General features: G+C 44.4%; 2 protein-coding genes across 11 annotated transcripts in view; one reads left to right on the top strand and one right to left on the bottom strand.

The window, feature by feature from the left end:
* Positions 1-39: 39 nt before the first annotated feature.
* Positions 40-27931, bottom strand: Nmrk1 (nicotinamide riboside kinase 1). 8 transcript variants are annotated; one of them, XR_010047827.1, is made up of 9 exons: positions 26538-26725; positions 22109-22172; positions 17738-17828; positions 17434-17482; positions 11407-11554; positions 11261-11332; positions 10501-10607; positions 9471-9711; positions 40-7079 (listed from the first exon to the last, which is right to left on the bottom strand). XR_010047827.1 is itself a non-coding variant. In XM_013155057.3 (8 exons), exons 2-8 carry the CDS (start codon positions 22135-22137, stop codon positions 9605-9607), a joined length of 603 nt encoding a protein of 200 aa, XP_013010511.1. In that variant the 5' UTR covers positions 22138-22172; positions 26538-26725; the 3' UTR covers positions 40-9604. The 8 variants fall into 8 exon arrangements, 3 of the variants coding, with proteins under 3 accessions (XP_013010511.1, XP_013010513.1, XP_013010512.1); XR_010047834.1 differs by having other exon boundaries at positions 40-6993; XR_010047835.1 differs by having other exon boundaries at positions 40-4973.
* The window catches only part of Ostf1 (osteoclast stimulating factor 1), an 85565-nt gene continuing 84540 nt past the window's right edge, over positions 26907-27931 (top strand). For all 3 annotated transcript variants that reach the window (XR_010047821.1, XM_063249691.1, XM_063249690.1), the window contains exon 1: positions 26907-27085. Coding sequence is in view for 2 of the 3 variants with exons in the window: in XM_063249691.1 (XP_063105761.1) it covers positions 27052-27085 (34 nt within the window). In the remaining variant the exon portion in view is untranslated. The remainder of the gene's footprint in view (positions 27086-27931) is intronic.

The following is a 27931-nucleotide window of genomic DNA, read 5'->3' as shown; positions in this document are numbered from 1 at the left end:
ATGAGTAAGATATAAAATAAAAATATAAACATGCCAGTAGATGGTTTAATATTATCTTTATTATATAAATACACAATAAACAAAGGATTGGTAAGACGTAAAGCGGGTACTACAGAGGACAGAAGAGGAGCTGGAGCCCAGGCCAGCTCACCGAGGACCCTCCGGCCTCCCTGCAGCAGGGGGAGCCAGGCTTTGCAGGAGCAGGCCCTGCCTGGTCCCTGGATGACAGAGGAGCATGCTTGGGGCCTTTCCCTACAGCTCTGGTCCCAATGGGCTACTGCCTGCCAGGTGCGTGGGGTGTGGAAATCTGAAGCCATCCTTGCTGTGGCGCTTGGCGAGAACACAAGAATCTCACATGAAGCCTTCCGTCCAGCCATGTCCTTCCAGAGCCCCACACAGACCAAGCTGGACACCAGACTACTGGGAGAAGTATTTACAGGGCCCAGGTTCATTTCCACCAATGAGGCCAGACGAGAGAATTTGAACTCCAAGCCAGTCCAGTCAATAACCAGCACAAGAGTGACTCTTGTTGTCTCCAGGGATGAACACAGGTGACTTCTGGCTTTCAGTGTCCACCCAACATCCCAGTATGGATTCCTCTAGGCTTGCAAGCTGTTCTGTCCACAGTAGAGCAATAATTTCCTAAAGCATGGCCCTCAAGTGACCTGTATTACTCAGAACTGTTAATGCATGTTAGAAACGCCAATTCTGGGGCTGGAGATTTAGCTCAGCGGCATAAGCGCCTGCCTTGCAAGCAGGCAGTCGTGAGTTCAATCCCTGGTACCAATAAAAAAGGAAAAAGACAAAAAAAAAAAAAAAAAAAAAAGAAACGCCAATTCTAAGACCCTTCTGCAGATCAGAAACTCATCAGCAATCCAGGGTTGAACAGGGCTCTAAAGACTGGTACTGAGATCCTGGGACCTCTATTATGAACACAGAGAACTTCCTTGTGCAAGTTTTGAGGGAAGAGTCAAGACAGATTTCCTCTTCATATGAATTTTAGTCTCATTTTAATCTTGAATAAGAATGCTAACTTCTTGAGCACCCGGATATGAAACATAGCATGTCTGTACTGCATCAACAGCTCGTTTCCAGACTCCTGAGCACTAGATACACACCCTTTGGTAGGCTATTCGGTTCTGAGGTTCTCTCATCTCCATGTCACACCACCCTGACTGGCTCCAAAGCTGTTACTGCAGTTTTATTTCCATGTGTGCACACAACAGAGTAATGCCTCTTTGGCCTTTTCTATGACCTTACTTTTCCTTAGCTCCCCACCACTGATGGTATGAACAGCTAGAGCCACAAACCCAGGGTCAGCACAGCCAGCGGCACGAGGCTCCAGGAGCTCACACTGCTCCTCGGTCCACAGTGACCTCCAGAGCTGGCTGCCTGCCTGCCTGAGTGCACTCTGAAATCCAAAACCAGAAAGCTTCACATTTCCCTGACACAGCACTCCGCTTTCTTGGCTCCTTGATTTGCTCCCTTTAAGGAAGGGAGGGAGCCATGGCGAGTTCTAGCAGGCGATTTTTCTGCTGTTCTTTGCTCTAAAATGAAAACCACATCCATGCTTACACGGTATTGAGAACGTGGCCTGGCCCTGCCACTGGCAGCTGTGTGGAGCCGGATAGGTCACCAGCTCTGGTTTCATCTCCCAAGCCCAGACAGTGTTGGGGCAGATGATTCTGCTCCAGTATTTTATGATTCTGTGCACATCCCAAGCTTACCCTTAAAGTTAAGTTGATGGATTTAAATTCAGCGTGGTTGACTGTAGGCTCAAATCTCAGCCTTTAGTACAATTGTTTGCAGCTTTTAAATCTCCACCTCCCATGGCTTTTAGTTTTTTTTTTTTATGGGGGTCTCACTAAGGAGGCCAGGCTGGCCTCAAACTTATGGTGATCTTGGGGCTGGGTATTTAGCTCAGTGGCATAAGTGCCTGCCTTGCAAGCAGACAGTCATGAGTTCGATCCCTGGTACAGGTAAAAACGAAAAAGACAAAAAAAAAAAAACAAAAAAAAACAAAAACAACTTATGGTGATCTTCCTGCCTCAGCTTCCCAAGTGCTAAGATTATGGAAGAACACCACTAAGTCCAGCTCCAGCCCACAGGAATGAATAATGAAGAATTCACATAGCATACTCATCTTAAACAGACTGAGGTTACTTATACACAGAAAGTGAAGAAGTGAGCAGACTGGCTTCTTGTCAAACACTGTCTTCCTAAGTGGGTGCCTTCATACACACATGAATTGCCCTGATACAGAGCACCAGTAATGTGAAAGGGCAGACGGAAATGGAAGCACCTGGGATTCTTTTTTTTTTTTTTTTTTTTTGTCTTTTTCATTTTTACCAGTACCAGGGATCGAACTCACGACCGCCTGCTTACAAGGCAGGTGCTTATGCCACTGAGCTAAATCCCCAGCCCCTCACCTGGGATTCTTGACTTCAAGGTTCCAATTTATTTCTCACTGATAACGACAAATAAAAAGTTATTTCAGTTACTTGAGTGTTTTGCAAATTTAATGCCTGTTGTGCAGGGCCACTCCCTACTCCTACCCCTAAACCTTCTCTGACCTAATTTTACCTACAGAATTGGGAAGAAAAGTCAAGTACAGCAATTCTCCATCAGCAAGGCTCTGCCTCCATCTTGCAGAAGAAAGCGTTTCAGAAATTCTTAGAGACAGAGTGTGAATAATCGTGTTACACTTTTACCCCCAACAGCAAAACACTCCTGCTAAAATAATACAAAACATGTCAAGCCTTGACACAAGGGGTTTGTAGAAGAAATGCTGCGGTAGGTACTTCTGAGTTACCCTCCTATTTATTCTTTTCCAAAAGACATTTGCTTTTGGTCCTTAGTGGTACCCCAAAGCAATGGAAGAGTGTGAGCTTGTTAAGGTGGTGCCCCCTTCCCAGCCTCCGTGCAGTGAGAGGGGATCACCTGGCCGGGCTCTGATGAGAAATGAGGGTAGAGAGGTGCACAGATACGGATCTGAGAAAGCCAGGACAGCAGACCTAAGGATTCTGAGCTTATTCGCAGTACACTAAATGTGCATACAAAGTACTGTTGTTACAGCCCCGCCTTAAAATGAGAAAATAAAGACCTTAGAGTGATTCTTGGTCATTTAGCTAGGAAGTGGATGAACTGTAATCTGAGCCTAGATTTTATTTTCATTCTCAATTCTTTAATAAGCTCATTGGTACAGTTTGCATAAACACCGTGATCACATAATATATCTTGACGCCTCCTTGACTTTTTCCCATTCCCCTCCCTCTTCAACCGCTCTTCTCATTTACAAAGCTTTGTCTCCATTTTATCTTTCTTTTCTCATTGTTTTCCTTTCCCTTCCTCCCTTTCCCCTTCTCTAGTTCCCCTTTTCTTTTGAATGGTTTATTTCACGATATTTACTATACATTTTGGTCCTTATTTACACTTTCAGCTTCTCACTGGAGAGATGATGTGATGTTTACACATCTGTTCAATTTATTTTACTTGGGAGTATGGTCTCAAGGGGCATCTATTTGCTGTGTCTTAAGTGTATCCTTCTATATGGCTGAGTACTCAATTGTATAAAAAAACACACTTTTTTACTCATGTGTCAATTAATTTGCATTTGGGTTGTTTCCAAGAATTATTACAGACTGTGCTGCTATAAACATGGGTGTGCATATATCACTGTAGTATGTAGCATTTATTTATTTATTTAGAGACATGGTCTCACTATGCAGTTCAGGTGGCCTGGACTCACTATGTAGTCCAGCCTGGCCTCAAACTCATGGCAATCCTCCTGCCTCAGCCTCCTGAGTGCTGGGATTATAGGTGTGCATGTAAAATTTTTCTTTCAGGAAGATACCAAGAAGGGGAATAGCTGAGTTGAATGGCATGTCAAGTCCTAGTTTTTTGAAGAATCTTCACACTGACTTCTACAGTTCTTGTCCCATTGACAGTGGAAAATGGTTCCTTTCCCTCCACAGCTCTGTCAGCATTTTTAGTTTATTTCTTTTTTTTAGTACCAGGAATCAAACTCATGATCTCGCATTTGCCAGGCAGGTGCTTGTGCCACTGAGCTAAATCCCTGGCCTTACTGGTTAATTTCTTGAGGAATAAGAAGATACCTAGAATAGTAAAAGCAATTCTGGGAAAAAAGGCAAGGCAGGGGGCATCACGATTGCTGACTTCAAATTATACTAAAGAGCTGTTGTGATAAAAACTGCATGGTACTGGGAAAAAAAGAAGACCCGAGGATCAGTGGAACAGATAAGAACATGTGGAAACAACTTCAAACACTCTCAATCACCTTACCTTTAACAAAAGGGGCAAACACATTTACTGGAAGGAAAATAGCCTCTTTAATAGAGCTAGAAAACTGGCTTTCTGCATGGTGAAGACTAAAACTAGACCCATGTCTTTCACCATACACTAAACTAACATTGAAATGGGTCAAAAATCTAAATATTAAAACAGACACAAACTGCTGGAAAACAGAAGAGACAGAACTCTTGAAGACATGGGAGTAGGTAAAGACTTCCTAAATAAAACTCTGATAGCATGGAAACTACTTCAAAGAATCATCAACTGGGATGTAACCTTATTAAATACTTTTGCACAGCAAAAGAAATCACCAACAGAGTGGAAAAACAACCAACAGAGTGGGAAAAAATTTCAGTCAGTTGTTCCTCAAAGGATAAAGATATAGAACATATAAAGAACTGAAAAAGATCAGACTTTTCTCAAATTTAAAGATCCAATCCAAAATGGGCATCTGAGTTAAGAGGTACTTCTCAGATAAAGTAGAAGAAATGGCAAATACAAAAAAAAAGTTCAACATCATTGGTCATTTGAGAGATGCAAATTAAAACAACATTGAGATTCCAGTGTTCTTCAGGAAGAGTGGCTGCCATCAAGAAATCCTTCTGTATTCTCCTGCAGTGTGGGGGACCCAAAAGAACCCTCCAGTCATCACTGAGTGCGAGCTAGAGATGAAGAAATAATGAAGGCTCACTGAGTAAGTCAATGAAAAAATATTTTATAAGTATTAAGACAATGATAGCATTTCTTATTATCAATAAACACAAGGACAAGTGGTACATAATTTCAGGTCCAGTACTGAAAGAGGCAGGAAGAAATCACACTATGTGGCTCTCCTGTCAGTGCAAAGAGTCCCATTGTTACATAAGGTTGAAGTTATCCGCTTATTTCTGTGGTTAGACGATTAGTTTGACAAAAACACAGTAAGACACAGGAAAACCTTCTACCTATCAAAGTTTCAGCACAGAGATACAATGGTGTGAGACACAAGGGGAAAAGCCCACAGCAAAACACGCCAATGCCCGAGGTGCTGTAGTGAGCTACAGGTTTCACCCACGTGGCAGTGCTGCTATATGCAGATGGTGGGCACTGCCATGGGACAGGAGGGAGCAGCATTTTCTAAACCATCAGTTATGATCAGTATTCAAACAATTAAAAACAGAAAAAAATCACAGTGTATAATATAGAAGGTCAGTGTCTTACAGTACCTGATCTGTGTATATCCATGCACACATATAGAGGACCCTCAAGTTAAGACCAGCCTCGCATGTAACTTGGGTTATACCTGATATTTTAGGTTTAATTGACCCAAATGCTGGCTGCTTATCAGATGCAAAGACCTGCGATGCCAGAAAAGTTTATGTAAGCTTACCTAACTGTCTGTCTGAGCCCAGTCATGCATGTTTGTGGACATGATTTTGGCTAATGCTTTATTTAACTGCTACAATTATGCTATCTAAATATCCCATAGTAGCTCAAAAAGAAGTGAAGGAAGGAAAGTAAAGGAAGCAATCAAAATCAAAAAGAAGGAAACTGTGGGGAAATATGAGAGCAGTGTTTGTGTGACTGATCTCATTAATATGTGCAACATGGTGAAATTCATCATCTTGACAACCTTATGAGAGAAGATTTGTATAAGGAAGCCAGTGTTGTCAAAGGTGTTACTCAAATTAGTAAGTCACAATCGATAGTGCTTGATGAGGTAGAAAAGCCGTAAGTGTGGATAAACAAAAGGCAGATGGCAGGCAACAGCCTATCTGAGTCTGTAATTTGCAAAGAAGCTGGGGCCATAAGTGCGGATCTCATAAAACATAATTTAAGTAGCCAGTGCTGATAAAAGCGGTGTTGAAGATTATGCACACCACTTTGAGAGGAAGACACAGAGAAAAGGCTTTTGCTTTCATCAAGTTCTCAACTGTGATGAAATTGGCCTTTTCTCAAAGAAAATGCCCAGGAGAACATATTATCCAGGAAGAGAAGAAAATGTAGGCCACAAGCCTCTAAAGGAAAGGCTAACCTTATTGCCACGTGCCAAGAATAGGTTGCATGGAGATCCAGTGCAAAAGCTTGGGTAACAAGAGAATTTTTGCTTAAGTGGATCAGGGAGGCTTTCTATCCTACTGTTAAGAAATATCTAGAGGACGAAGGTTTACCTCTCAAGCTCTCCTCATCATGGACAATGCTCCTGCTTACCCAGGAGATTTGCAGAATTGGCTGAAACATTCCCGTGGCTCTCAGTTATGTTCCTCCCACCTAATAGAACTCCTCTACCACAGCCTAAGGACCAGCAGTTACAGCTGACTTTAAGAAGCCAGAGACCAAGTAGCCCTTCCCAAGTGTTTCCAAGTGATCTCAGATACAGATTTGACCCTTAAAGAGCTCTGGAAGGAATCTTACAACATCCTTTCTTTGTGAGGCTAACTGAGAAAGCCTGGGCCAGTGTCTCTCTAAAGACACTGAGATCTGGCCAGGAGAAAGTGTGGCCTATCAGGACAGAGACTCTGAAGGCTATGCCTGAGCCTTTGCTGTCCTGTGGTTGACGACACTGTACTGCAGCAGAGTCCACAGGCCTGCAGGCAGACAGTGGTGGTGCTGAGGAGCTGGTGAAGAATACTCAGGGATGATCTACAGAGGAACTTCAGCGACTTCTGGCTGAGCAGCAGAGAACGGCAGCTGAGGAGCTCTCTGAAGAGGAGAGGGAGTGTCAACAATCGGTACAACTAAGTTCTTTTGACATAAAGGAAATCTTGGAAAAATAGAGCTGCAAACATCTGTAGAGAAGAGCGACCGAGACAAAGAAAGTCAATCGTTACAATCACTTGCTTACTGACGTCAGGTCATGCTACACGCAGTGTTGAAGAAAAGACAGAAACAGACAAACTTAGTTTTTAGCTCTGAAAAGGTTGAGACCCAGTGAGCCAGGAGCAGGTCCTAGGGGGCTGCAGACTGTCCCAAGGAGAGAAGAGAGGACACCAGAGAGCCAGGTTCCTGATGCTCTTACGGAGAGGACTCTCCTCCCAAACAATAACCACCTTCCATTCCATCCTTCCTGCAAGCCAAGGATGTCACCTTGAATGGTGACTGCAGCAGACAAGGGCTGTTTCTGGTAAACCGGATTACACCGAAAGCCACTCCCTACGCTCTGTCTGCATGCAGTGGCTGGTGGAACTAGGAAAGGTCCTGGGGTACTATAAATAGCACCGATACTTATTTATGCAGCAGAGAAACTACCATAAATCTTAGAAGCAGGAAAAGCTGATGGGCTTCCAGATTTACATCTCTTGTAGTGTCATGTTATTTTTTTCTCTACTGTCTTTATCTTTTACCTAGATTCTAAAACATAAACCTGATACCTTTAAGCAGCATCATTAAATATTTTCTTAACTGCCTTTTGGACACCAACAAAGTAAGAGGTGAGTCACATACACCGAAATGCACTTTATGAGCTCGAAGCACTGAGACATACCAGCTGTTCTGGGTCTTGGAACAGATATATGGCAAAGTCAGGGTCTGGAATGGAACAGGGTACAGTTACCTGAGCTACATAACCAAGGCTCCATTCATCTTTATTCATAGGTACGGGATTAAGCAAATCCCAGTGTGTGTCTTGGCCATTAAAGGAGAATTGGAACCAACCACTAGCCATTTCCTAGAACACAGCACAGGAGGTCAGCAGCAGAAACATACCAGGAAGCTGTCCCTGGGCCACTGATCATTCTCAGACAAGGGCTCAGCTCAGGGGCAGTAATTTATGACTTATTAGCTCAGAGTATCAGCTTCACTTGGTCCCAAGGTACATTATAGGAGACCAGTCTTCCATCAGAGTAACAAATGACAAGGGTGGGGGCACAGCTGTGGATTATTGATTCTACTGCAAGAAGACATTTTAAAATGGTCCCAACATTTCTCTGAAGAAGTTCATGCCCACAGGAACAACTGATTTTTAATCAGGAGAGTTTGTGGTCAACAGGCTGCCTTGCTGGGCTCAGTGTCCCGGGCCAGGGAGGAATTTACTGAACACACAAGAAACCTAATTATTCTGAGATGATAGTAAGTGTGCTAAGTGCAACAGCTTCCACCAGAACCATGTGCAGTCTTCAATCTGGGGTGATGCCATTGTCTCTTCTTGGGTCTGTCCGCTAAGAACTTCATTTGGCCCACTGAGCCCTGTAACTCATGTAGTAAATACACCAGCAGCTATGTCTTCCAAAATGCTTTTTCCTTATTCTTTTGTTTCTACTGCCTACCTTGCTTTCCCTTTGGGAAAGTTAAAAATCAGGTTTTAGGTGGGATATTCACTTACAGAATGGGATCTTAAGTCGGAGAAGACCAACTTCAGTATGCCAAGTCCTGGCAACAGGGCTTGGTCTAGCAAGTCCTGCAACCCAAGCAGCACCTAGCAACGTCCTCCCTGGGCCTTTTCAGCTGAGCTACCATGGAAAATTACTTCTTAAGGAACTGTTTAAGGCTAGGATTACAGCTCAGAGGTAGAGCATATGCTCAGCATGCAAGAAAGGCCAGAGTTCAACCTTTATACCACAAAAAAAGAAGAAAATTCTTCAAAATAATTTTACACAAAAGTGATGAGAAGGACTTATAAACCTTCCTGTCTTCCACAGCCCATCTGACATTCATTCCTTCACAGGGAATCTAAAAAAGGGTTAACTATTTTGTCACACAGGGCTGCAGGGCCGATGAGGATTATCCTGTCTTTCGGTGGAGAGAACTTTCCTTCGAAGTAAACTTGGACAGAATGCTGCAGAGCACGGAGGAACCCATCTGAGTTCCTTAATCCAGCCAGGCCCGGAGCCACCGCCACCTCTGTATTTTTTTAACTTGAGTTGGATTTAGGAGGATGTCCTCACTCTTACAAAAAGAACTGTCTAACTTTAAAGAAACAGAAGTCATTTTTAAAATCTTGTGCTTATTTCTGAGGTATCTGCAAAATATAAACTTTAAAGAAAATATTTAAGGGAGTAAAGGAAAAGGGGAGCTCAATAAATATTAAAATTATCAGTATTTCAGTTTCACCCTCCCAGTAGGGTAATATCACTCTCACTGGGTCGGCCATGTACCAAAATTTTAAAATAGCATGAATATCATTAAGTGGAGAGAGAGAGAGAGAGAGAGAGAGAGAGAGAACAAAAGATAAGTATTTTTACCCTTAAAAATATCCTGATAAAACAATCAAGTCTTCTGAATTATCCTCAAAGCAAAGCGTGAATGAATACAGCCCTGGGTGTCCCGCTCTGGCCTAGCTGATGAGCTATTTTCTTGGCTGTCTACCCTTCACTGTCTACTTTGCTAGAACAGTGCTTGGACTCTGGTTTGCTAGTTTTTGGGTAAGATCTTCATAGACTTCTGAAAAGAGGTCCTCCTCAGATTTGGTTCCATCCAGGTACACTGTGGAGGGAAGGGAAGGAAAGGATGGTAATAAAAAATGCTCACTTTGGCACCTGGCATCTCTTGCAAATTCCAGCAGATTTAATCAAAGGACCTAGACCCATGATTTAGAGAAGAAACTAATAGCAATTAAAGATAAAGAAGATGGCAGCTAGGTATAATAGGTCAGATATTTGGTTTGTTACAGAGAAATCCACATCGGCTGCTCTGAACATTCAAGTAAATGAGAAAGGAAGAAATTTAAACAATACCATGTATACAGTTCTTTAGGAGAAGGGAAGAGTTGCTTGCCCCAGAGTCACTAAAGGAGTAATTCTCCAATTTCTGTATGCAGTGTATGTGAAGCTTCTTTTCTGTTTGCTTATGGGGTGGGAGGTCTGACTCTGTAGCTCAGGCAGCCCTTGAGCTTGAAATTGTGCAGATTTTCCTGCTTTCCTGTGCTTCCCGAGTGCTGGGGTTACAAGTGCACCACCACGTCTGGCTTGTGAAGCTGCTTCAGCCATGCACTGGGCTGAATCCTGACACACATGTGGTCAATCAGAATTCTCCAGGCCCAGAAGCTATATACATATAACTTTTTTTTTGTACCAGGGATCAAACTCATGACCTCATGCTTGCCAGGCAGGTGCTGTCCCCGGTCCCCATATAATTTTAATAACATGGAAAGCAGCCATTTTGGAGAAATAAAAACCTGCTGTAGAGGAAGGGAACCCAGAGTCTCCTTTGGTTGATGAGCTCTGAGACAAGTGACAAGCAAAGGGCCTCACGGGATGGGAGGAGGGCACTTACCAACCTCCCAGGTGACACTGTCCATCTCTTGCCTGTGCTTTAAGTACATGGGCCACACGTGCCCGTCGAAGTACCCAGGTGGGTCCGGGGGCTCGTAGACCCTTGTACTGTTAAAACACCAAGGGAAATTCATGTTGCGAGAAATACAAAATGTAAAACAATAATGCGCAGGATAATGGGCAAACCCAAGATTAAGTGTGAACAGGATGGACACTCCTGGCAGCTTTAGATTCTACAGCAATTCACAAAGACAGTAAAGTGAATTTAGTTCTCCAACATAAAAATTCATTTCCCAATTCACTGTCATTTGTAATTATCTTTCTTCCTGTAAGAGTCAGCGTGGATAACAACAGAGACACCACTGTGTTGGACTAAGCTCCATGCTCACCGCGCTCTCTGTAGCTGCGTAGATTACAGGTACACTATAGTTACACAGGACTGCTTCATCTGAAGATCTGGGAAACGAGTCAAACGGGGACAGAAAGCCTTTCTCTCTGAGCAGTAATGTGCATTGCTCCACGTGAATGGCCATCTGCTTCGTGAAGAGCCAAAGCTTCCCTGTTGAAAACTGACCATCCGTACTGCCTGATAATGTTCCTCTCCTCATGTTCAGTACATCTTGTTTTATTTATTTATTTTTATTAGTACCAGGAATCAAACTCACGACTGCACGCTTGCAAGGCAGGCACTTATGCCACTGAGCTAAATTCCCAGCCCCTTGTTTTTTAATATAATCCATGGAGGTGATGTCCAAACTCACCTCCTTCTCCTCTTGCACTCTTCATATGGAATGGTCAGGAAATAGCTTCTATTCCATATAGCATCGAGGGGCCTAAGGTGAGAGCACATCAGTTTACGTGGCTCCCCCCTCTCATTCAGAGGAGGGATTGCAGTGGGGATGCTTACTTATAATTAAACAGAAGGAAACCTTCGATGATTAAAATGGGCATTTCCTCTGCACTGCTGCCAGCTGTGGGCTCCAGGGAGCGGCCTGGATTCTCCATCCAGGAGGAGATGGCTGCCATCATCTTGTCCATGTTAAGTGCCTCCAGTACTTCAGAAAAACAAAAACACGAAATCAGCAAAACAAATACTTTGTGATGCAGGTTTTTGGGATGAGTATATTCTGGGTTCTGTAAATGTCCAATATAGTGTCATTTATTTGCCTTTGAGGACGCTGAATAACAAATATGCTAATAATGATCATCTAACACCTATAAAATTTGTATGTTTGAAACAACTTTACTATGGAAAATTTTAAACATATACAAAGGAGACAGTAAAGCATCATAAACTTCATATCTGTATTTCTAGCTTTGAGAATCATAAACTTATAGCTAAATTTGCTTTATCACTTCTAGTCTTTCCTGACTATATATAAAATAAAAATTGTAGAAGAACAAATAGCTACAGCTAAGTTTGAAGGATAAATGACATGCTATGGAAAATATCTGTAGTGCACGTGGCAGAGAGCTAACATTTTTGATATAAAAGAGCTGAGGTAGATAAATACTTTAAAATACTATGACAAAATATGCTATTTTAAATGCATACATGTATTTTATCTGAGTTTATGGTTGTGATTCTAGAAAACTAGCCTGCATCAGTTATTCTCAAAGTACATCCCCAGACCAACTTTGGGGATTTCTCATAAATATAGATTCTTGGTGGTACTCCAGAAATACTAAATCAATCTATGGGGGTCAGAGCTTACTTATTTATCTATTTTTGTTTTTTTAAAAACTGGAATGTTTTAAAAGTACCGTTTCATTAATATATATAGAACTATTAACATTTTCTCTTTGTTAAAGTATTAATTTTTATTTTTTTTGAGACAGGTTCTTGCTATGTAGTTTAGGTGGTCCTGGGCTCACTTTGTAGCTCAGGATGGTCTTGAACTTGCAAGTGGTCCTCCTGCCTCAGCCTCCCAAGTGCTGGAATTATAGGAGTGCATCATGCCTGGCTAAAGTGTTAATTTTGTAAGCTGTAAGTGACCTGGTAATATTTTTTTCTAGGAGATGATCAGTCTCATCTAAGTTTTCTAATTTGTTTTCTAAGAGTACTCATAATTCCTGTATCTCTTTAAAATATACAGGGTCTGTAGTCACATTATCTCTCACTTTTGATACTTAAGTATGTGCCTTTTCTGTTCTTTTCTTGCTCATTCTTGCTTAACCCGTTTTTGAGGATCACTCAGATTCATAGATCTCTACCCTGTATCAAATTTAAAAACCACTCTATTATTACTTCAGTATTTTTTTAGTACTATACTTTCTCTTCTTTCTCAAATTCCAACAATATGAATGTTAGATCTTTTACTATTGTTCCGTATTTCTGTTCTTCCCAGTCTTCCACGGCTCAGAAAAACTTCTATGATTCTATCCTCAAGTTCTCTGCTTCTTCTCCCCGCACCTTTATTCTGCTGCTGAGTTTTAATCTAATGAGTTTTTAATTTTTAGCTATCATATTTTACCAGTTCCAAAATTTTTATTCTCTTAATAACATCATCTATTTCTTTTGCTGAGGTCTTCTATCTTTTCTACTGTTTCAAGCATGTTTGCAGTTAGCTGCTGAAACCTTTTAATAACACTGCTTTAACCCAGCAGATAATGTTGACAACTGTGTCTCATGGTATTGCTGTCTACTGCCTGTTGTTTCCCTAATCACGCTCAGGTCTTTCTTGCCCTTCGTGTGGCACATTATTTTCAGTTGTTTCTTGGAAACTTCAGGTGCTGAGTTACGAAGTTCAGGACGCTCCTCAGCCCTCTGTGCAGGCAGCCACCCCATTGAAGTGTGGCCTGCAGGTTTAGCTCTGCTGTTCACGTGACACTGGGAAGGTGGAGCCAGAGGGCAAAAGGCAAGATAACACAGGTTCCGCTTCTTTTGCTGCTAGGTGAGGTAGAAGCTCAGCCCTCTCCCCGGGCTTGCTGAGAGGAGCTGATACTTGGTGAGGAGGGGTGGGGTGCAGCCTGCTAGCTCCAGAGACACTCCCTGACTCGCCCGTGCTGAGTGGGTCAGAAGCACTGGTCTCCACCAGGCCTTCCTCCCAGGATAAGGGCAGCAGGTTTCTTTTTGTATTTGGCTAAAGTAGGTTGGCATCCTAGCAAAGCTCTTCTGCTCTGCTGGGCCACCCTCTTCCTGGTCCCTGGCTCAGGGAATGGGCTTCATGATGCTTTTCTGTTCATGCCTGTGCGCGGTTCTATGTAGCAGGCGTTGCCAACACCTCATTCTGCACATCTGCAAGGCAAAAAGCAGGCCCCAGGGACTGGCGGCCAGGTCATTCCTGACACCAGGGCCAGCCTGCTCTCTGTCTTTACCTTGAAGCCTTCCTTTGCTTGCATGTTATGTCCGAGAATTTTGGCTGTAGGAGGGAGATACGGGGCTAATCTATCTTGGCTAAAACCAGAAGCCCTAGTCATGTTGAAACAGTTTTTCATTATTACTCAGTTAAAACTCTTTTCTAAGATCAGGGATATATTTCGGTGGCACAGCACTTGCCTGGCAAGCGTGAGGTTATGAGTCTGATTCCTGGTACCAACACAACACAACGCAACACCTGAGGAGTTATTTGATTTGAGCCGGGCCTGGTGTTACATGTCTGTAATTCCAGCACTTTGGGAGGCTGAGGCTGGAGGATTGCTGCGAGTTTGAGGCCAGGCAAGGTTGCAAAAAAATTTTTTTGTCTAAGTTTCTTTGGGATCTTTGATCTATGGAATATGTAAGTTTTTCACTTAAGATTAAATGTCACAATTTTAGGATCTGCCTTAAAATAATGTAAAAGGAAGAACTGGATGAAAGTATAGATGAATGATTGGTCAAGGGTTCAGTATTATTATTTTTTTTTTTAGTACAGAGGATCAAACTCGGGATGTTGTACTTGCTAGGCAGGCGCTTATTCCGCTGAGCTAAGTCCCCAGCCTCTAAGGGATCATAATTTTTGAAGCTGGATGGTAAACTTGTGAGAGTTCAGTTCATTATCTCTTTCTACTCATTTTTGTTTATGTTTGAAATTTCTCATAAGAAAAATTTTAAAAATGCCATTTAATTTGCAACACTTGAGAATCTTCTCTTTACCCTTTTGTTACTGATTTCTAATTCAGTTTGCTGTGATTAGCCGAATATTTTGTGTTACTTCAACTCTTGAGATTTTGGGACTCACTCCTTGCTCTTGCCTATAACCTATCTGGGCTAATGTTCTAGAGGAAAAAGGCTGCGTCCTGATGCTGTCGGATGCGTATTCTATCAGTCTGATCAAATTTTTTGACCTGTATTATTCAAATTGGTTACACCATTAATAATTTTTGTTTGCCAGGTCCATTACCAAGTCTTCCAGGTTTTCCTGTGACCACCCCAACTCCTGTCCAGATTCACACACTGAAGTCCTGCCCCCGGACCTTAGGAGGGACCTTATTCAGAAATACATTTGTTGCAGGTGTAATTAGTGGAGCTAAAGTCAGACTGAAATAAGCCAGGCCCTACTAGTACGTCTGCCACCCTTTTAAAAGGAGAAAATCTGGGTGCACCCCCCCAGGAAGAAAAGCCATGTGGCACAGGCAGAGGTGGGTAGTGAAGCTGGGCTTGGGATGTTAAAGGTTCCTGCAATAACCGCGAGCTGGAGAGAGGCGTGGGACGGATCTGCTCTCAGGACCCTCACAGGGAGCCAGGCCTGCTGACACCAAGCTCACTTCAGGCCACCAGAACGGTGAGATAACACATTTCTGTTAAGCCATCACAAAGGAAGCTGGAATAAGAAGTGATGCAATAGTCACAGATTTGTCTTTTTCTTCTGTCAGTTTTTACTGGGTGTATTTTGAGTTTTGCTGAGCATACAGATTTCAAGTTGCTTTCTCTTCCTGTTGAATTGAACACTTTCCCTCTTATCCCTAGTGCTACTCTGCCTTAAAGCGTACTCTCCCACCCTGGTATTAGTATGGCTGGTACTGTCATATACCAGCCTTGTGCTGTCCACTTTCCTATGTCCCTCATATTTAAGTCTGTTTCTTTTAAGGAGCTTATAATTGGCTTTTTGAAAAATCCTGTCTGACAATTGTTAGAATATTTTAGTTCATTTAACTTAGTATCGCAGCTGAGATTTTGGGTTTAAATCTTAACTATTGTTCTTAATTGTGCATCATCCTTTGCTTTTTTTTCCGTTTTTGACTTTTTTTTTAGTTATCAATTACATTTTAATGAGTCTATTTCCTCTCTCTGTTTGACAGCTACAGATTTTAAGTGTTCTGTTTTTAGCGCTTGTGAAGATGCCAACACCACCTTGATCTACTGTACATGTCACACTTATCTGAAAAGTCTGAAAAAAGTTTTTAAGCTAGATTCCTGGACGTGGGATATTTGAGCTTATGGCAGAGACATCTGAAGGTTTCTGAGCCAGATTTATCCAGTTCCAGATTTATCCAGGCATGGAGTTCTTGAGTCTTTGTCATCACTGTATAACTATTGCTGCTTTAAAGATCTCTGTACTTTGTAAGTGGGGAAAAAGTAACCTGCAGTTCTCTGACTTGTTTGGAGGATGACTTTTTAATCTGTATTTATTACTACTATAACTCAATAATTCTGTGGATAGGTTCTTCACGTTCTTATACCTATTTTGGGGATATTAGTTTTTTTTATTGGATTGCACTAAGAAGTAGGAATAATAATTCTTTGTCAATTGTTGAAACTAGTGTTGTATGGTTTGATTCTCTGTAATAAACTTTCTCACTAACCTTTGGATGAGAAGAAAGGAAAAAAATTCAACTTGATACAAGAACAGAAAATGAATCAAGGATTTTTTTAAAAAGATTATGTGTCTGTTTGAGCTGTTATGTTATGTTTCCCTTTAAGACCCTCAAATTTAAAATTCATGAATTTACTTTATATTTTAAGAGAGATCTCTCTATTGCTAGTCTGTGTAAGCACTCAATGATCATCTTGTTAATTCTAAGTTACTAAAACCATTAAATATTACATAATCTAATACTGTGATGTTCTTTATCAGAAATAAATGTTTTCTGGTAGACTCTAATCCTTTAGCTTTAAAACCGTGTAAGCCTGGGGCCAGAGAATGCAGTGAATCCATCTAAAAACATTCCTAAGTCTTTCTGAGCAGGAAAAAGAAAGAAATAAACTTCCAGGTGCTTCAGCCCCCAGGAGGAAAAGCTGAGGGGGGCTTAGAGCTGCCCTGGTGAAGTACTCAGGTGCGGCCAGGCACACACAGTGAGTTATTTAAGTGGAGGGCAAGGGCAAGTAGAGGGGCGGTGAACCCACTTTGCCCCACCTGCAGAACAAAATCTATCACGCCTATGCTTTCAGTCTTAAATAAAAATGTGGGGAAATTATTCTAATTAGTTTGAGGCATTTATATATAAATGGGTGGGCCTTGAGAACACACTATTAAGTGTAATATATCAGACACACAAGCTTAAATATCACTTGGCTATCTTTTTTTTTTGGTGCTAGCGGGGATTGAACTCACCACCTCCCACCTGCCAGGCAGGAGCTTAAGCCACTGAGCTAAATCCCCAGCCCCACATGGTTATTCTTGTATGAGAAACTCAATATAAATAAAGAACGAAGTACAATATAAATAAGAACCAAGCAGCTCTTTTTCACTTAGGAAGGGGCACAGGAGATGAAAGGGAAAAAACAATTGAAAGGAAAAGAATGGAAATATTTCCCTTGGCAAACCTCGAGGGGACCAAGCGATGGAGCTAGAGGTGTGATGGGTACATACCTATTCTCCTCAATAACTGTCATCGTTATATACTGCAAAGATGTACTCATAAAAAATAAACAGTTGACTCTAAATCAGACAACTCTACAAAAGCATATTTAAAGTAAGCTACAGATTTAAACACTTTTAAGACTGTCTCCATAAACAAATTCTTTGGTTTATGAACACTTGCAAGGTAATTTTTTAGAAGCAAATCTACTTACCATCATACTGCAGAAATCCATTTTTATCTTTCTCTATCTCAGACTCTGGCTGGAAAAATAATAAAGAACTCATCAAAACCACTGGAAGGGCAAAAATAATGTAATGTCTAGAACCAGGAGATAAATGTTTTCCATGGAGATCAAACAACAGTGCTGACAGATGGCGCCATCTAGTGGGAGCGACTTGTTCTGAGCCTGCCTTTAGTATAAAGCGGTGGCTCAGCAAAGCTCTGGGATGATGGTCAATGACTGTCACGAAACATTTCTGTGCTACAACACGTTATGTAATAAGTTTTATCAGCACCTTAAAGAAGTCATCCTGAGATATGACGCTGCAGTTTGGGAGGCGTTTCTGCAAATTCTTTGCCAGCGTCGTCTTTCCGCCGTTTGTCACACTGTCCTCCAAAGAAAAAAGAGAAAGTGATAATGCACGAAGAAACAGGAAGCATTTAAAAATCATTTTCTTGCAAAGGATATTTAAAACACTGTTTTCTGCTTAAGAATACATAGCTTCCTTCATAGGTTTTGACCACAGGCACTGCTGGATAGAATGTACTAAACGGTAAGAAATAAGCTGGGAGCAAAGGAGGACCCAGGAACTAGTGACTGGCAAGTGAACTGGGTCCCAAGACTTCAAAACACAAATAGTGTGCTGGAAGCAAAAGAATCACTAGTCTAATGCAAAGCATCTGAGAATCATACACGGCACGGCTGCTTTCAATGCGAGGGTGCAAAACTGGGCGGCAGCTGTGATTCCGTCCCAACACACAATGGGCAAGAGAAAGGAGTGGCTGCTGCAATCCTCCCCGTCAGGGAGTCACATTTCCCGGGCAGGACTGCACACACACTCACTCACACACACCCCGGCTCTGCACCTTCCAGTCCGCTTGTCATATCAGGTCAGCAGTCTGTCTGTCCCTCAGAGCCAGCACCCGACCTGCACCTCCCCACCTGTCTGTCCTGTTTTCCAGCACCAGGAGTTGCACTTTTCTGTACTGTGTTTTATTCAAAGGCGTTTCAGGCTGGGCTCAGCCACCCCAACATGGGCTGTGCCGCACTCAGGGTGCTGTGAACTTGAATGGGAAAGAAGTTACATCTTAACTTTGCTAAATTCTAACAGAAATGTATCGTTTTAACTGTAAATGTAAATGATAAACTAAGCGAAATAAGCTATTGTAGTATTACTAGTACCTGTGATATTGTCAACAGAAATTACATATATTGTTTACATGCATTACAGTAGGAGAGGATTATCTGGGGGTATCATTGACATTCATTATTAAATTTATGGCAATTGTGGATCTACCACTGGATTCTGGTAGTTATTGTTACGTTAAGTGTGTGTGTCCCAGTGTTATACACTTGTTAAGACATTTATAACTGTTTTAATGTAACTGGTTTCCTTTGTATTCCTGCATTTTACTCTGTGCATTATATGTAAAGCACTGTTCTGAAAAAGTTTCAGCGTTTCACTGCACCACAAGATCCACAGCACAAAACTCCCAACTGTGTATCTATTTGCAGGAATTTGTGCTTAATCCCAGATGAGGTCCGAATCAATGTTTATATTTTAGAAAAGGAAAAATAAAAGATTTATTCATCAAAAGTATATGTTGTACAGTCACCTAAGTAGCTTACACCCACAAAGCAGGAGAAACTTGTTTCATAAGACTTCCCATTTCACCTTAAAAAATATAACTGAATAATATGTAGATAATTTCAGTGAAAAAGGAACAAGTATGCAGATGCTAATGAGAATATTATTATAACTATTTTTTATTTATTTATATTGGTACCAGGGATCGAACTCACGACCGTCTGCTTGCAAGGTAAGCACTTATGCCACTGAGCTAAATCCCCAGTCCCTTATAATTATTTTTTAACAGCAGGAAGTCCACGTGGAAAACAACTGCTTCTAACCTTTAATTACAATGTTCATCTTAGTAACAACTCCAGGTTTCAAAAAACAGTACTATAAGCTATAATCTCAATGCAAACTTCCAAAGGAAGCCAGCAGTTTTTCTATACAGTATGTGACTTTCCTGAAATGATGTGTAAGCGTCCGCAGATCTCTGTCTCTTGTGCTGGAGCAGAGCTGGGTAGAAGAGGGGCTGCTCAAATGGCCTGAGTGTGGGGCTCACAGTGTCTGGGCGCTGACCCAGCCCAGGGCTTGCTGAGGGTGAGACAGGCAGGGGCAGCAGCACTGGAGCAGGCGGTCCTGGGGTCCTAGGGTGAGGGCTGCTACAACTGTTTTCCTGTTAAAGGAAAATGTCTTAAACCACGCTCAAAGTCCACACTGCAGTGAATCTGGCTTACACTAGATAGTACACAGGGGTAATCTCATTATGCTTTGTACAAATTATTACTCCAACGACCGGAGAACTCTTTCTTCAACAGGTGGATGAGACTAACGTTGCCATATTACAATTGAGGAACCAGGGATTAAAAAATTATTTACCAATAAGACTGCCCAAGACAACGACTAGTAAACTATGGAAATGAGAAATAAAGTCCACTGCTAACACGGAGCTTTGTGGCCCTGAGAAACTGATGGAGGTTACAAACCCTTTTCTCTGCATGGGGCCTTACTCAGTGGTAGAGGATGTGCTCAGTGTGCTCAAAGTTCTGGGACAACCCCAGAATCAAATCAAATCAACTCTGTTTCCAGGAGAAAACATTTCTATACATGCCTTAAATCTTCCGGAGGAATACTGAATTCCCTCAGAACCTCTAAAATTTCCTCGTAGTTTCAACTGAATGATGACCTCTGAGGGCAGCATATAGTTGGAGAGCAGGAAAGTCACCACAAGGTGGCTATGGAGGAAGGACAGAGGCGGACATGGAAGCCCCCACAGCCCAGTCTGGTACGCGCGTCCCAGAAGCAGTGGCTCTAAAGGAAATCTGCTAAGAAGCGGAAAGGAGGTTTCCTTAGGGTCAGGGCTAGTGCTCCTGCATGTGGTGGGAAGATGGGAGATTAGTTTCCAGACAGCAGGCCATCCTGGAGCACTGAGAGGAGGGTAACTTAGGCGTGTGCAGGTGGACTCAGGGCTGCTGCACCAGCTTCCAGGTCTCTTTCTGCCACTGCTGTGGTGGGACACTCTCTGCTCTAGGACAGCCCTGCCTGCCCAAACCAACCCATGTCCCACGTCTCTGCAAGGTGGCCGAGGGTCTGTGAGCCATGCAGGTCTAGTCAAAGGGATGCCCATGACCTGGTGGAAGAGACATCACTTTTTCCCCTCGTGACAAACTAAAACAAAGCGCGAAGATCACAGAACGTGCTGGGCCAGCCAAACCCTAGGGAGGAGCCAATGAGAGAGAGGAAGGTTGGGAGGGACAAAGAGAGATGGGAACAGTCCTTGATGATATCACTGAATGCCTGAATCAAGCCTTTCCTAACAGCCTACCTTCCTTCAGCTGGTAAACTCGTTTCTGATTTACAGATAGCACTCCTATAGCACAGCACTTAGACTTCATTCTAAATAGTTAGGAACTACTGACTTGTTCAGCAGGGAGAAATGCTTTGCGTGAAGATGACTGGTAGAGTATTATAAGACAAACACTATGAGCAGAATTAGGGCTGACACCTTGAATTGGAAGGGTGGCAGCATGCGCAGGGAGACAGGGAAGGGCAGGAGCACTGCTGTAGAGATGCTAAGGCTAGGCTCCAGTCAGACAGCAGGCAAAGTGAAGTGGGTTCTGACACAGATCCTGCTGCTTTACTTCTAAATGACCATTTCCCAAGCAATACAATACAATACAATACAATACAATGATCTCCCTCAAGTTACCTACTTTAAGTCCTAAGGCAAGTATTTTATTAACGGGCCCCATAAAACGCAAAAGTATTTAGAAGAAAGAGGAACATAATGTGGTAGCAGAACGGATGATGTCTTTGTCGGTCCCTACTGATGTCTCATTTGCATGCTGGCCTCTGGTACCCAGGCTGTGACACACATATAAACTAGGACTTTTCTGGAGGGAGTGCAGGGGATTGAACCAGGGCCTTGTGTGGAAAGCATGCACTCTGCCTCTGAGCTACATTCCCTGCCCCTTAGCACACGAGCAGGCCAAACGCCTAGGACATAAGATCATCACACATATGGGGAAAAAGGAACAGAAGTGAGCTGTCTCTATTCCACACACCAAAAACTGGGTATACAAGGAAGAAAATGATTTTCTCTTTCACTGTGCTGGAGGACCACCTGTATGAGGAGTAATAAACAACCCTGAACCAGAAGTAGGGTCTAGTCGCTCTCCCTCTGGCATTTGCTTTGGTGGGCAAACACTGCTGACTCTTTCCTTTCACTGTCTACAGGAACTTTCCCCTCCTGCTAGCAACAATCTGCTCTTCGCCAGGACTGGGGATGCCCACAGCTCCCCTGTCTCTCTATGCCCTCCACATTCGCATGAGAATACCACTAGGACACCTTAGTATCTTTTATTTGTATTTTTTTGGCACTAGGGATTGAGATAGTAGTCTTTGCACTCAGCTGTATCTCTGCCCCCCGACCCCTTTTTAAAAATATTTTGAGACATGGTCTCATCCAGTTGCTCAGGGTGGGCTTAAATTTAGGGTTCTTCTGCTTCAGCCTCCCAGAATGCTGGTATTACAGGTGTGCCTGATCATACCTAGCACAGAGTATCTCGAGTAGCCCTCTGTATTAAAATTACTCACCCACCAATTCCGATGACAAAGGCTTTCATAATTGGCTTTGAAAATCACGTCTTCCTAATATTTCCTAGAGTTAAAAAAAATAAATGTGTACCAGTTAGCTATCGAGGGAGGTCAGAAAGTGACCCTGAATTCGCGGCAGCAGCACATTGAGGATGATGGCAGTGGTGGCTGAACCACCCCAGCCTGCATTTCCCGTGGGTTGGGGAGCTTCAGGCCTGCAGGCTTCTGGCAGACAGGCTACCGCAAAGTGATGCAGTTGACGGGTGCTCAGGGCCTGCCAAGCAACAGGGAGGGAACTGACGCCTTTGGGTCTCAGTTTGCAGGCACAGCTGGGTCTAGAGTTTCAGCTGCCTCTTGCTCAGGGCCCTTTCACCTGCGGATTCAGTCACCGGTGGCCAATTGTCCCAGAGGCAGGGAGGCTTCAGAGGCAACCTCTTTTCTCTCCTCCAGAAAGAGGAAACACATCCCTGCTAGCTGGGGGAAACAAAGCCAATATCCTCTTTCCTAACAATAGCATTCTTTCCTAACTCTTGCTTAGGTCTAGGGGCTGGTGAGGCACATGCTTTTAGAAATGGACCAGACAGTAAATATTCGAGGCTACTTGGACTGAGAAGTCTAATCTGAGTTATTACATTGGGACTTATACAACAAATAAGCAAATTTTCACAAAAATTTTTGTGATATTTAAGATATATAATCATAATAGAGCACTATTGGGGGGGGGGTTAAATAAGCCTGCTCATGATGTGAATGGAATTTCTCTTTACTTGGAGTAACAATTCCTTTACCTAGATTTCTTTCTTTTTCTTTTTTCTTTTTGAGACAGTGTCTCACTATGCAAGTCAGGCTGGACTTGAGCTCACCTTGCAGCCCAGGCCAGCCTTGAACTTGCAATGATCCTCCTGTCTCAGCCTCCAGTATGCTGGGATCACAGGCACGCGCCACCACACCTGGCTTTCCTTTGCTTAGATTTCTAAACTAGTATTCTCTCTTATGAAACTGCCAGTGTCAGGCAGGTGGCCAGACTTAAGCAGCAGGCTGTTCGCTGACCCCTGGTCTAGGGGCAGAGGGCATTTCACTTGGCCAATAGGCCTCACCAAAGTGACTGTTGGTGCTTACATAGGCTAAATGAAAAGCTGGAGGGTGGCTGCAGGCACCCCAGAAGCAGGATTCTCATGGTCATTCCTGACTGAAGCTGCTCTGTCTGTTTGCTCAGGAAGGGTGCATAGCCAAAGTGGGTGGCTTCTGGCTCCCCATTTCTGTCCCTGACCTCCCTGAAGAAGGCTGTGAAGAACAGCCAGACGAGGAGAGGGCCGCGGTGCCTTTGCTGTGTCTCAGCCTGCCCTAAATTCAAGCCTGGCCTGAGCAACGCGGTATGCAGCGGTCTGAGGTTCCCACTAGCAGTCTGTGGGAAACAGCAGTTGGAGACTGACCCTGATGGAAGCGAACCAGCAGGAGTTGGGATATCTGAGTCCTCTGGCCTTGCACTGCTGGATACGGACCTCCATCCAAATGTGGAGCAAGGAAACGACTGCATTCGATGAATATACAACAAGTTTTTATGCTTTTAAATTTTGTCTTATTTTTTAACAGTTCTTTTTTGGGTAGGGATCAACTGCCCTTTATCCTGAGATGGGATCTATCTTTCTTTTTTGGTGATAACTGAGTTTTCTCTCAGAAATCATGTCACTAGATGGTGGTAGATTGGTGCCCTCGCAGAGCAGATTTTAAACAAAATTGCAAAATTTTATCACGCATTGTTCCCATCTCATTTAATTTTGGATAGCTTGCTGGTGCAAAAACGCAAGCATAGAGAAACATAGGCTTAGCTGTCACCTGTAGAGGTGGAGACTGGCCCCGACTGGATGACAAGACCAAGATCAACACATAGTGGTTGGAAAAGCCAGGCGTAAGCTAAATCAGCGAAGTCTGCCTCTTCCCATCATTCCAAGCAGCTACAAACACTGTTACCAGCAGCACTGAAAGGGTGTTGTGCCTACGCTCGCTTCACTGCCAGCTTGGATGTGTCACCGACGTCACTCCTATCGATGTATTATTGATGGGCACAGTATTTGCTGTGCACACTGAATGGAATGGACTGCCGGTTCCCTTCCAACTGCGACATCTGTGCGCACATGTGACGTGGATGCGTCAGTTTCCTAGCATGTAAATGACAAGTGGAGCTGCCATTACTGTGGCAGGGGACGCCTGTGGAAACTCTAGCAATGAATTGCTAGAAAACCAGGAGTGAGAGCAGTCAGGCACCTACTCAAAACATTCTTCGGGCAAGAAAGGGAGTGAACTTCTACAGCAAAACTTCTACGGATTTTTAACAAAGCAGGCACCCCTAGCTCTACATCGGTTGGTTAGCATCCGGGCCTGTGCCAGGCAGTTGGGCATGTCTAGCGACAATGAGCAGATGACAGAGTGAGAGGGCCAGGGTATGCAGGAGGCGGGCCTACAAATCCTTGAAAACATCTACTTCAAAATCCCGGAGTGACTCCCAAGGCCACTTCAATGGAACCTCGGGCTCAGGCCTGGCATAGTCCATGTCCACGTCACATCTTGCTCCCTCTTTACAAACTATTTAAAAACCAAATTTAAAGTTTGCAATCAAGAGCATCTTACTGCTAGGATTCACCTCCAATCTCACAGAATGTGAATGCAGTTTATTTTCCCAACATGTGCAAAGCTTTCTAAGCAGCAGTGAGTATTTGCAAGGGAGCTGGACAGGCTGGGGCAGTCAACAGCAAACCCAAAATGAATCATTTTAATATTCATTTAATATTTAAGACTTTTATTTTTCACTGAGTAAAACGTTGAATATTTTCCCTATCACTGGTATGTTTATGTTTAATATGATTCACTAATAGCTCTTGGATTGTTTAACCACAGACTCCATCCAAGGGCATGTGGCCAGTCAGCACTTTGTAAGGAAAGGAGCCACTCCCTCTCACAGTGATGGCCTGAGAGATGACAGCTGCGACAAGGTGTGCTTTTCAAATGTGTCTGAAGGGTGGTCTGATCTGCTGAAAAGAGTGAAGTACTTTTAGGACTTTTCATTCATTTATTTTAGTCAACAGATATTTGACTGTTCTTCCTCCAAAGGAGGCAGTTTTTTTCTTCCTTGTTTAAACTTTGCCCACTTTCTGTAAATAGAGAAATCTCCAGTGCTGGAGTTTCCACAAACACACACCATGCCCTTTCCCAGTTAGAATTATTTTGTAGCAGAAAATCTGAAGCTTTGTTTCACACAGGCTCTTACATAACAGTTCTTTCCCCTCAAATACTCACTACCTTTATAATATTAATGCTGCCATTTGAACTCAATATGCTAGGTCAGAACTGGGCCAGTTTTTTTTATAAAGCGCCAGGCAGGAAATGTTTTCAGCTTTGCCAATATGTAGCTACTCAGTCCTGCACTGGAAGAAACAAGGCACCACACACGACCCATCCAAAGCTGGGCATGGCTCTGCACTAGTTCAGACTTGCTCGATGGACTCTGAAATCTGAATTTCATGCAATTTTCATGTGCACAAAGTATTACTTCTTAGCTGGATGCGGTGGCGCACTCCTGTAATCCCAGCACGTGGGAGGTTGAGGCAGGAGAATTCTTTGCAAGTTTGAGACCAGCCTGGGCTACAAAGTGAGCGCAAGGTCAGCCTGAACTGCACAGTGAGACCCTGTCACAAAAAGACAAAAAAAAAATATTTCTTAAAGATAATTATTATTCATTTGTTTCCTTCTCGGACACTATAAAGGCCAAGAAGCATTCCTAGCAGGCTTCACTAACTGAGGCTTCAGGGAGGCGCAGGCTATCATTCAGGCGGGCTGCAGTTTGTCTGTCCTGTCTCTGCCTGCAAGTCTCTCAATTTGTAAAAGAAAATTTGAAACTTACAACCTGACAGTAAAGTAAAAGCAGGAAATGTGGGCCCAGCTCGTTTAGACTCAGCCTCGAGATTCCCACGCCAGCTATAACTTGTAGGACAGAGAGAACTCAGCCACAAAGTCCATCTTGCGGTGCTAACTCGGTTTGAAGCCAGTGCCTGATGCCTTCTGCTGGCCCGAGCCCTTGACCTTCCTGCTGCATGGCAGGAAACTTCCCTCGGCCCGAAGCAAGTTTGCCTGACCCAGCCCGTGTAACCGATTAGAAAGCAACCAGCGATTAGCCTTGTATCTCCCGCCTAAGGCAAACACAAGGGTCAGTTTAACGCCAAAATGCGGCTAGTTTGGGACTCAGTTCCCCAGCCCTCGAGCGTAATAAAGAGCTGTCTTCCAGCTCCTCCGCGCTGCGCGTCTTGCATCCGAAGCAGTCCTCCGCAGGCGTGCCGGCCCGGCTGGGCCGTATCCCAACAAGACTCCCGAGATGCATCTGAGGACAGGGACCCCTGCGGCCGCACTGCAGCGACGCAGGCCGGCGGAGACTCACCTGGGACCGCGGCCGCTCCTTCACCGCGCCGAGCAGGCCGGAAAGCGCCAGGCGCCGGAGAGCTCCGGGAAGCTCGACCGCGGGGCGGCAGCCGGCGTCCGCGGCGTCCCTGAACTACTCCAGGGAGGCGGGGTTCCGCGCGCGCGGCCTCGCGCACGCGCCCCCGCGCGGCTCCGGTGCTGTGCCGTCGGGCGCGCGCTGCGGTGCTTCCCACCTCTCCCCGCCCTCCCGTCTGGCTCCGTAGCCAATGAGTGCGCGGCGAGGCGGCGGCCACTTCCTGGTCGGCGCGCGCTCTAGCAGCCCGGCGGCCGCGGGGCGTGGCGGGGCGGGGCTGGCACTCGGCGGAGCGCCTCAGCTGCGTTCGCGCTTGGCGCTGCCAAGAGTGGGCAGGTCCCGGAGCGCAGCGCGGTGCTAGCCTGACAGCAGTAGACGCGGGCGGCCTGGTGCCGGCCGACGGGGTGTCCGGTGGACTTTACACGCGCGGTCGGCCAAGCTTCGCGTTCCAGGAAGCGAGATGTCGAAGCCGCCTCCCAAACCGGTCAAACCAGGTGAGAAGCGTGGCGCCGAGAGCGGCAAGGGACGGCGCGGAGCAGACGGGGACGGGGCTGGGGCCGGGCGCTGCGCTCTCTCGCTCCGGGCCAAACTGCTTCGGTGGCGCAGGGATTGTGAGAAGCGTGTCGGGAAAGGGTCGCCCTGGGCTGCGCCACAGCTGTGGACGGCGCTTTCCGGGAGGCCGGGGCCCTGGGGCGCAGCCAGCCGCCTCGCAGGGTCTCGGGCACTTCCTCTTCCTCGCCGCGCCGCGCTGTCTGTCCGCGCCCTGGCCGGCCGGCGGACGGGAAGTGCACTGCTGCTGCTGGGTGCGGCTGGGGCTGCGGGGACTCGCGGGGACCCGGCGGGCGGGCGGGAGGAGCGGTCCTGACCGTCGTTTGCCCGCCCGGAGTGGAACGGCTCCTCGGAGCGACGTTGAGGCTCCTCGTCCTTGTTCTCCTTTACTTTGTTCTTGGCATACTTTCGCGAAGTGGCGAGAGCAGAGATCAAAAGGAACCGACATAAGTCAATCCGTGGCTGCGGCGAACTCTCCTAAGTGCATTGTTTAGGGGAGGCAATGACAGGAAGCATAGAAACCCCCGGGAGCTCAGTTTTTTTCTCTCCTCGCTCTTGTCAACAGAGGCTGTGACTTAATCCATATTCATCAGATTTCGAAGTAATTTTCGTTGCAGGTAGTTTCCGCGATTATTTCATTGCGTTTTATGATCCTTGATCAAGCTCTTAGAACTTTCATAGTTGTCCATGTTTCTTTGCCATCCGGGGCCAGTTTCAGCTCTTAAATAATGTACAGACACACGTAGGTTAAATAGTCCTTCGCTGGGAATTTAGATTGGGCAGCCTGGGTG

This window comes from Cavia porcellus, unplaced genomic scaffold (assembly GCF_034190915.1).
Source record: "Cavia porcellus strain 051 isolate PalLab524CR breed Dunkin Hartley unplaced genomic scaffold, mCavPor4.1 scaffold_1, whole genome shotgun sequence".
In the NCBI taxonomy this organism is placed as follows: domain Eukaryota; kingdom Metazoa; phylum Chordata; class Mammalia; order Rodentia; family Caviidae; genus Cavia; species Cavia porcellus.
Note: the sequence above shows the minus strand (reverse complement) of the source record. Positions and strands in the feature narration are given on the sequence as shown.